At 33.3% G+C, this 10,605-nt stretch overlaps 1 protein-coding gene across 1 annotated transcript; it reads left to right on the top strand.

Moving 5' to 3' along the window:
- Positions 1–8,615: 8,615 nt before the first annotated feature.
- Positions 8,616–10,294, top strand: LOC149537207 (expansin-A10-like). Its single transcript, XM_089807364.1, has 4 exons — positions 8,616–8,772; positions 8,904–9,029; positions 9,164–9,476; positions 9,591–10,294. The coding sequence occupies exons 1-4, from the start codon at positions 8,667–8,669 to the stop codon at positions 9,895–9,897; spliced, it is 852 nt and encodes a 283-aa protein (XP_089663490.1). The 5' UTR covers positions 8,616–8,666; the 3' UTR covers positions 9,898–10,294.
- The last annotated feature ends 311 nt before the right edge of the window (positions 10,295–10,605 follow it).

The raw sequence follows: 10,605 nt of genomic DNA, 5'->3' as shown, positions 1-10,605 counted from the left end.
AGGGTTATCATAATACACGATCGTGTTTTATTTTATATATAATAAATTGAAAACTGAAAATTATCATATCAATCTAATAACATTCAAGTTTGCTCGCACAAGGCTTCTTGCTAGATTGTGGACCCTTACATGCTTTATTTTTGTATGAGTGTGGACATTAGTGTAACTTGCTAAATCCTCAATGGGTCCATGTTTTGAGCTATTTGTGACCTTTTATCAAACTTTTTCTTAGAATTTTATGTTTAAATATGTTATAGAAATTTATCTTAAACCAGACACTTTCCATCAATATATATTCTTTTAAATGAGTCACAATATGATATATAAATGCTTCAATTATGTGGAAAACACGATGAATTTGTGTAATTTGTATCATATGCAATGTTCTCATATATGAATGTGGTGTGCAACATTCCAAGTGGACATACTAAAGGAGTTCCTACAATCAAAGATAACACATGTGCAAGTTCATACAATGATGGGATAAGATTTAGTATAAATAAGTCAACACTAGTCTAGATTTATCTAGGATGATTAGAAGCACTTATCTTTAACACACCACCATCCAACTTAAAAATTCTTAAATTCACATTCTCTTGTATCATTGGAATTTGGATATCTATGTTTTAAAAGTTTGTTATGTTGTACACTACTATTAAGACTATTTTATATATATATATATATATTATAGCTCAACTAAGTGAAAATATTTTTTATATCATTGATAAATATCTTTGATCTTCATAAGAATATGTTAGAAATTATTAACACATTTTTATCACTCCAATATATAAGAAAAAAACCATTGATAAACAACAATAATCTTATAACCCCTATTCAATTGGTATGTATAACAGAATTTTGACTAGGATGAAATCAACATATTGAAAAGGTTCCCCTTGCTTTAATGCCCCTTAAACTATTTATATAAAATATTGTAAACTAGCTATATATACCTCTATATATATTACGCCGAGAGTAATCGTTCTCGAGGCACCTATTTTTATTTAATCCCAAAGTTATTTTAATCGAAGTTGGGATTAATGAAAATAAAAATAGGCGCCTCGAGAACGATTACTCTCGGCGTAATATATATAGAGGTATATATAGCTAGTGGCAGTCGCGGCGCAATAGGAAAAATATTTACTTTTTATTTTTTATTTTGATAAGGCTACTATAAAATTGTTAATTAATTTTTAATTAGAGTTGTATGAAGTTAGTATAAAATTATGCTTCAAAATATTTTTAAAAATTTAATATAAGGAGTTTAATGTAGATTAAAAATATATATTTTATTTTTGGGATATTGTAATGTAAAATGTTATAGTCATACATAGATATATGGTTAGGGACAAAGTTGCCATTATAGTTAATGTTAACCTTAGGGATAGAATTAGGGTTAGGGTTAGCATTAGAGTTAGGGTTGCAGTTAGGGTTAGGGTTTGAGCTATGGTTAAGGTTAGGGATAGAGTTATGGTTATGGTTATTGTTAGAGTTATGGTTATGGTTTAGATTAGAGTTATGTTTATGGTTCAGGTTAGGGTTAATGTTATGTTCATGGTTAAGGTTAGGGTTAGAGTTATGGTTATGGTTATGATTAGGGTTAGTGTTAGGGTTATAGTAAGGCTAACGTTAGAGTTATGCTCATGGTTAAGGCTAGGGTTAGAGTTATGCTTATAGTTAGGGTTAGGGATAGGATTAGAGTCCAATTATGGTAGAGTTAGAATTAGGGTTAGAGTTAGGTGTAGAGTTATGTTTATGGTTAAGGTTAGGGTTAGAGTAATGCTCATGGTTAAGGTTAGGGTTACGGTTAACGTTTGAGTCAAATATTATTTTAAATTTAATATAAGGAGTTTAATTTAGATAAAAATATATATTTTATTTTTGGGATATTGTAATGTAAAATGTTATAGTCATACGTAGATATATGGTTAGGGAGAAAGTTAGGGTAAGGGTTTGAGCTAGGGTTAAGGTTAGGGTTAGGGTTAGATTCTAATTATGGTAGAGTTAGATTTATGGTTAGAGTTAGGGTTAGGATTAGGGTTATAGATAGGATTAGAATTAGGGTTAAGATTAGGATTAAAGTTAGGGTTAGGATTAGGGTTATAGATAGGGTTAGGGTTAGGGTTAGGGTAAGGTTCTAGGTTAGGGTTAGCGCTAGGGTCAGGTTTAGGGTTAGAGTATGAGTTAGGGTTAGAGTTTGAGTTAGGGTTAGGGTTATAGTTTGAGTTAGGGGTAGACAGAGCATTATAATTTGGGTTAGGATTAAGGTTAGGTTTAGGGTTTGAGTTTGAGTTATGGTTAGAGTTAGGGTTAGAGCTAGAGCTAGAGTTAGAGTTAGGGTTAGAATTAGGGTTAGTTTTAGGGTTTGAGTTACCAATAGAGTTAATTTTACAGTTGGGTTAATGTTAGAGTTAGGGTTAGGGTTAGAGTTTTGAGTCAAGGTTAGGGTTAGAGTTAGGGTTAGGGTTAAAATTAAAATCCAATTATGGTAGAGTTAGATTTACAGTTAGAGTTATGGGTAGGGGTAGGGTTACGCTTACAGTTAGGGTTAGAGTTAGGGTTAGGGTTAGGTTTATATTTAGAGTTAGGGTTATATATAGAGAGAGTTATATCAATGTTAAGGTTAGGGTAAGGGGATTGAGTCAGGGTTAAGGTTAGAGTTAGGGTTTCAGTCAGGATTAAAGTTAGGGTTAGGGTTAGAGTCTAATTATGGTAGATATAGATTTACAGAAAGAGTTAGATTTAGGGTTAGAGTTAGGGGTAGGGTTAGGGTTAGGGTTAGGGTTAGAGATAGGGGTAGACAAAGGGTTAGGCTTAGGCTTAGGGTTAGGGTTAGGTTTAGGGTTAGAATATGAGTTACGATTAGAGTTTGAGGTATAGTTAGGGCTATAGTTTGAGTTAGGGGTAGACAGAGTATTAGAATCCTAGCTACGATTAGGGTTAGGTTTTGGGTTACGGTTATGGTTACGGTTAAGGTTAGAGTTAGGTTTAGGGTTATAGTTATAGTTAGGGTTAAAGTCCAATTATGGTAGAGTTAGATTCAGGGTTACAGTTAGTGGTAGGGATAGGGTTACAATTATAGTTAGGGTTAGGGTTAGGGTTAGAGTTAGAGGAAGGGTTATATTTAGAAGTTTTCTTATGGTCACAGTTATAGTTAGGAGGGGAGTAAGGGTTGGGATTTTAGATTATATTTATTATTATATAAGGTGCCCTATATAATAATATGTATATTCCCACGCTCATGGATAAGGTTAGGGAAAGAAGTAGGACTGTGGTTATTAGTGTTACATTTAGAATTTCATTTAGGAGGGCATTGTGTGCTATTTTTTCCCCCTATTCAACCCATCACTGATGTCTGATCTGAGAGACCTTAAATGGGATAGGTTCTTTGCAGAGGGTTAACATCGCTAAAGTTGGCGGCTAACATTTTGTGTTGGCTCGGTTTCTTCATTGAGCACGCTGGATCATTTTTTCTTGGTCGGGTTGATTCATGATGCGAGATTCGATAACTCTTATTTCTTCGTGAGCTATCTTCCCAAAAGTGCAAGATGTTGCCATGCATTCCCATTCTAACGTTTCTTTATATGCTAGTGTCTTCAAAACACTCTAAAGCCTAGAATTGCACAAGATGCTGCCATGCATCTCCATTATGATGCATCGTCATGCTACATTGTTTCTTCAATTCTCTGAAGCCCAAAATTGCATCATGCTACCACGCATTGCCTTTCCAACATTTCCTCACTCCACAATGCTTTCATGAGTCTTTAAGACCCAAAATTGTGCCACATGGAGGGGGTTCACACCTTTTGTGCTATCTGCTTCGTTTGTTGGGAGGAATCTCTTCACTACATCTTAGTCATCCATTGGAAATAAAGCCAATCTTGATCGACAAATGTGACTTAATCCTTCATTGGGAGGAGTTTCCTCGTTGCATCTCAGTCATCCTTTTTGAGGGGAGAATGTACATCGACGGTTGCGACTTAATCCTTCATTGGTGAGGATTCACGATGCATCTATGCCGTCTATTTCGAGAGGAAGACCTTCATCGATGACCATCATTCATTTTTGGGGAAACCAAATTCCCCCTTGGGATCAACCTTGCATTTTTTGTGGGAGGTTAAGACATCATGTTATCTCTTTTCATAGTTTTTTGCCAGCGACATGAATGTCTTTCCTCTTCTTTCCATGAGTCTCCATTCTAGCGCCTCCTTAAGCTGCATTGTTTCTGCAATGCTCTAAAGCCCAAAATTGCATCATGCTACTACATGTCACCTTTATGAAATTTCCTCACTCTGTAGTGCTTTCGCAAGGCTCCAAGACCCAGAATTGTGCCATGTACCGGGGGTCCCCACCTTTCGTGCTATGGTTACAATTTAGATTTTAGGGTTATGGTTAGAATCAAGGTCAATTCTAGAGTTTATAGAATATTTAGAGTTAAGATTAGGGATTAAATATACATGAGGGTTAGCATTGGGTTGTATGATAATTATAGTTAGGATTATAGTTAGATATATCATTTAGATTAGGTTTTAGTCAAGGTTTAATTAGACTTAAGATTAGGGTAAGGATCAAGGTGAAGTCTATATTAGGGTTCATATCATGGTAGGATTGAAACTAATGTTAGGGTTAACATTGAAATTATGATTAGGGGTAAGGTGAAGATTTATATTTGGTCATGATTGTGGTTTGTGCTAGGATTAGGGTCTAAGCTATGATTAATTTTATGATTGTACCTTTAGGGTTAGAGTTTTGTGTAAGTTTATGATTATGGTTACAACTATGGTTTATGGTTCAAGTTTAAAGTTGGGAATGTGATTAGGATCAGGGATTAGTAAATTTTTTAAGAGTTCGGTTATAGGTTTACACCATGGTTAGGATCTTGGGACTGGATTTAGAGTTTAATATCATGGTTATCCATATAGGTAGGTTTAGGATTTTGATCAATATTTTGGAGTTTTTTTTTTACATTATGGTTAAGGGTTAGATTTTAGGGTTAGGACTATAACCAATATTAGTGTGTAGGTTTTTGGTTTAGATTATGGTTTGGACTGAGATTTTCATTATATCAATAGGGATATGTTTTAGTGCTATAATTATAGTTTAATGTTGGATTATAGTCATATTGTACATCATTGTTGGGGCTAGGGCTAAGGTAGGGGTTGTTGTTAGGGTTAACTAAGGATGACAATTAGGATGGTTTATCTTTTCAAGTAGAAAAAAAAACTCATATTGATTCAAAAACAAAGAAATTATACTTCGAAAATATTTTTCTATGTCATAATAGATTCGTTTATTTTAATTATTGTATTAGTTAATTAGTTATTTGATGTTTCAAAGTAAACATGGCTTATTTTATTTAAATTTAAATAATATTATTGTTTTGAATTGAATTTAGCTTAATTGTTAATGATCATATTTATATTTCTAATATTAACTCCAATTTGATCAAAGACCAAATATATTTTTGGTATTTTTGTAAACGAACTTGCTTAACACTTCCCTATTTCAAAGTTAATAAAATATCATTTCTATTGTCTTAGATTTGAGAGTAAGTATATTAAATAAGTAATAATAAATGAACATTATGATTAATATATTTCTAAAATAAAAATATATTACTTAAAAACTTGTTTACTTTAAATGAATAAAGTACTCATTTACTTGTAAATTTTAAAAATAGAAATTAATCTACATATATATAAAATATTTATTCTTTTTCCTATTTGCATACAAATTAATTAAAATCTAAACTTTAAACTACATAAATATTTTAAAAATATATATCCATCAATAAATAGTTTAGAATAAAGTAAAATCTAAAAATTAGACACATATAGAATCTTTTTAATTTCTATATACATGTTTTTCTAATTTATTTCTACAAACATGCAACTGATATTTCTATTATCCATTTTTTTCCATTCTAAAAAAATCTAGATGTAAATAGAATTTTTTTAGATGCATGCAATCTTTCTAATTTTTTCTACATACATATATTAACATTTCTATTTTATATTTTGTTTTTACATTATGGTTATTTCAATCAAAATATGTAGATGTAAATAGAATTCTTTTCAAAAAAATTTATTTAAATTTAAATAACATTATTGTTTTGAACTGAATTTAGCTTAATTGTTAATGATCATATTTATATTTCTAATATTAACTCCAATTTGATCAAAGACCAAATATATTTTTGGTATTTTTGTAAACGAATTTGCTTAACACTTCCCTATTTCAAAGTTAATAAAATATCATTTCTATTGTCTTAGATTTGAGAGTAAGTATATTAAATAAGTAATAATAAATGAACATTATGATTAATATATTTCTAAAATAAAAATATATTACTTAAAAACTTGTTTACTTTAAATGAATAAAGTACTCATTTACTTGTAAATTTTAAAAATAGAAATTAATCTACATATATATAAAATATTTATTCTTTTTCCTATTTGCATACAAATTATTTAAAATCTAAACTTTAAACTACATAAATATTTTTAAAATATATATCCATCAATAATTAGTTTAGAATAAAGTAAAATCTAAAAATTAAACACATATAGAATCTTTTTAATTTCTAGATACATGTTTTTCTAATTTATTTCTACAAACATGCAACTGATATTTCTATTATCCATTTTTTTCCATTCTAAAAAAATCTAGATGTAAATAGAATTTTTTTAGATGCATGCAAGCTTTCTAATTTTTTCTACATACATATATTAACATTTCTATTTTATATTTTGTTTTTACATTATGGTTATTTCAATCAAAATATCTAGATGTAAATAGAATTCTTTTCAATAAATCTAGATGTATATAGAATTCTTTTAATTTTTTACATACATAAAATCTTTCTAATTTTTTTCTACATACATAAAAGAATAATTTCTATTTTCTATTTAAAAAAAAAAGCTATCATAAAGATTGATAAAAAAAATTGATTGCATATGCATTCTTTAGTTTGTGCACTAAATGCACAAAATAAATTGTATAGATTAAAACTTCCCGTGCTGGGCACGGGAATATACAATAGAAATATCAGTTACCAAGAATAGTCGGCCATAAGCAATCAAATCTTAAACTCTGCAAAATTTCTTGCAAGCAATCTTTGTTCTATCTTCGGCTGAAAGGAAAAAAAGAATTTCAAATCTGAGATTGTTTAGATTGCCCTATTCGATTCAAAAAGCCATGGAAGTCACCGCAATTACATCTCCAAGAGGCCTAATGTGCTTTGATTCAGTACCCACATGCTTATCTCCACGAAAAACTCTGCACAGGTCCTCCAGTGGCCTCAATTTCGGTCATATGAACAGAATTCTAAATTTAAATGAAATTAATTAAAATTGAAATATAAATCAAAGTAGAATATTATAACTAATTTTGAATTTCAATTTACTTCTACATCTAAATCTAAATTAAAATGTAAATAAAAAATAGAAATCTCACCTGCAAAAATGTTACTCCAAAACTTCAATTTACTCCTATTCAAAAACTCCAATCTAATCCTCCAATAACCTCCACCTCTTCCTTCCTGCAAAAACATAAAATGAAAATGAAATGAGGAGCCTTGGTTTTATAACTTCTGAGAGGCTCCTCATATCCCCCAACAGACGTCTCTTCACATTCCACAAATTTGTTTCAAATTCCCCCACTCCCCGCAAAAAAAAAGCATGAATGTGCATGCAAAATTATATTTAACAAAAAAAAAATCAGATTGAAATTATTTCGCCCCTATTTTTTCGGGCCCTATTTTTTCGGGTCCTACTTTTTCGGGCCCTACTTTTTCGAGCCTATTATTTCGGCCTCCATTTAGCTTCCTATTATTTCGGCCAGCTATTATTTCGAGAATTTTTTTTTAATATTTAATTTGGAAGTTTGTAACTACTCCTAATTCCTTTTTATTGACAAGAATCTTGGCATATTCCCGTGCTGGACATTTGTGCTGCCATTGTATAGAACGCCTCTCGACATAATTACTTTTTGTTTTTAATATTTTTTCCTTCTAGCTCTAGAGTTTCTTTTACGTACTGTAATGCCCACGGAAAAGCCTTGGGAGTGCTATTGTTGCCAGTATGAAAGATGAGAAAACAAGAAAAACAAATGTCCTGTACGTACAAAAGCATGGAGAACAACTCCACCAAACTGGATTTTCGCCGACCGACAATTGCTTTGATTTACATGTGTATTTTTCCTATTTCGACTCCCTCTTTTCTCTGCTAGACTTTGTTCCGGTCAATACTACATAGACACCTCACATGCTACTCTCGTAATATAATCAAACTTCATAAAAAATTTGGGCAAAGTCCTTGACAATCATCCATTCTTCACGCTTTACACCGAATATGAAAACATGAGTTGGTAATGTGGACTTTTAAAAAACCAGTACAGTTTAAAGTTTTCCCTTTTATGGTAAAATCTCTGCTACAATTCGTCAAAGATGATATCTTATCAGTGAAAAGCATGAGATGGTAGAAGTCGTTGGAGTATTCTCTTTTTCCACAACGAACTTATTGCGGGAGTTAAGGCGCACATCATGTATCCCTCTGGAATCCCACCTGCTCATGATCAAAACGAAGAAAGATAAGAATTAGGAGTCAATTTCACTGTAGTAGGTTGGAAATCGGGAGGTGTAAACATGTTCTTTTCTATCATTCATGCTCTATTTAAATGCACCCGCTCTGCATAAATCTCAATGCAATTCCCTGCTCTTCCCCAATATTTCCTCTTCTAAGGCCATTCGTTTCAATTCAATCTGCCTGGGTAAGATTGAAATCAGTTCTTCAGTTTCTGCAATGGGCTCTTCTTCTTTTTTCAGTAACGAGTTAGTCCTTGTGCGCCAAGAACACTAATCTGTAGTGAATAGTACTGAGATTCTTGTATGTTTTATGCAGGATCAATGGCACTCATACAACTTATTCTCCTGGGTTTCTTCTCAATAGCAAGATTTGAGCTTGCCTACGCCTGGACCAGCGCTCATGCTACATTTTATGGCGGCGGTGACGCATCCGGCACAATGGGTGTGCTCCCAATTTCCCTTTTCTTCTCTTCCATTTGGGGATTCTCTTCTCTCCCCTGTTTTTCAATTGACAAGGGGAGAAAAGAATTTGTGCTAATGCTGATGTAAATGTACTAATGTTGATGTGTGATCCAGGCGGGGCTTGTGGTTATGGGAATCTGTACAGCCAAGGATATGGAACCAACACGGCTGCTCTGAGCACTACTCTGTTCAACAATGGCCTGAGCTGTGGAGCATGTTATGCTATCAGATGCAATCATGATCCACAATGGTGTCTTCCCAATACAATCGTGGTCACCGCTACAAATTTTTGCCCGCCCAACAATGCTCTGCCCAACGACAATGGCGGATGGTGCAATCCTCCATTAGAGCATTTTGATCTATCAGAGCCCGTGTTTGAGCGCATTGCTAGATACAAGGCCGGGATCGTCCCTGTTATGTACCAGAGGTAAACATATGTCTCTTGAAATCTCATCTAGTAAGGCTTTTGGGGTTTAATGAATTTACTCTTCTCTTTTTCACTTGTCTGAGATGAATTGCTCTGTTTTGGTTGATGTTGCAGAGTGCCCTGCCACAAGAGGGGAGGAATTCGGTTCAGCATTAATGGGCACTCATACTTCAATTTGGTGCTGATAACTAACGTTGGGGGAGCAGGGGATGTTCACGCGGTGGCCATAAAGGGGTCAAGAACAGGGTGGCAGGCAATGTCAAGGAATTGGGGCCAGAATTGGCAGAGCAACAGCTATTTGAACGGGCAGAGCTTGTCTTTCAAGGTCACCACCAGCGATGGAAGGACAGTGACCTCCTACAATGTGGTGCCCAGCGGCTGGCAATTTGGCCAGACTTTTAGCGGTGCTCAGATGCACTAAACAGCTTATAAGCATCGTATTTATATCTATTCATCCAGCAAATTGTGCACCGAGATGGGCTCTGTCCATTCATGCAGGCCCAGTTATTGTGATTAATGATTGTCTTGTGTTGTTACCAATTCATGGCAGCAGCAAAATCTTCAATGGAAGATTGTGATTTGCTGGGAAGAATTTATATGGTTTGCAGTGCACTGGACTAAATGCCCTGGGAGAGATGGACTAATAAATACGACACTGGCCCCAATGAGAAGTGAAATAAATGATTAGTAGGTTTTAATAGCTACACCTGTAACTCGCGATTCACTACCACTTTTGTTCTGCAGTGGGCAAACTGTTCTAAGTACGATTGTATACATTTTCCTCTGTTACTATAAATTTATAATTACCCATTGTGTTTGATCTTGAGTAGATGATAGCGGAGGTTGACCTAAAGCGAATCCCAAAGAATAGATCTGTGATTTCTTTCAAGGCTTGCAGCTTATCATGAATTTAAGAACCGAAAACCACTAACGAAGACACAGAAGCATACTATACAGAAGCATACCGACTATAGTTTTAAGTTGAACATATAACGATTCAATGTCTAGCTCATACAAATTGATGCAAAGATAAAATTCTTTAGTTAAGGTAAATCAACTTAGTCGACTGAGTCAAAAATTATCAAAATCATCCTACATAGTAGAAATCGCACAAAGTGGGTTGTGACAT

Source organism: Cupressus sempervirens, chromosome 10 (genome assembly GCF_028749045.1).
Source record: "Cupressus sempervirens isolate cs-2001-9-10 chromosome 10, ASM2874904v1, whole genome shotgun sequence".
Taxonomy (NCBI): Eukaryota; Viridiplantae; Streptophyta; class Pinopsida; order Cupressales; family Cupressaceae; genus Cupressus; species Cupressus sempervirens.
The sequence above is the reverse complement of the archived record's forward strand: the minus strand, read 5'-3'. Positions and strand labels throughout refer to the sequence as shown.

What these genes read in the sequence shown, in the direction of transcription:
- LOC149537207 (XM_089807364.1), top strand. Translation starts at nt 8,667, where the DNA reads ATGCTCTATTTAAATGCACCCGCTCTGCATAAATCTCAATGCAATTCC. An exon ending in TGACGCATCCGGCACAATGG is followed by an intron (nt 9,030 to 9,163) that starts GTGTGCTCCCAA and finishes TGTGTGATCCAG; the next exon opens with GCGGGGCTTGTGGTTATGGG. An exon ending in GTCCCTGTTATGTACCAGAG is followed by an intron (nt 9,477 to 9,590) that starts GTAAACATATGT and finishes TTGATGTTGCAG; the next exon opens with AGTGCCCTGCCACAAGAGGG.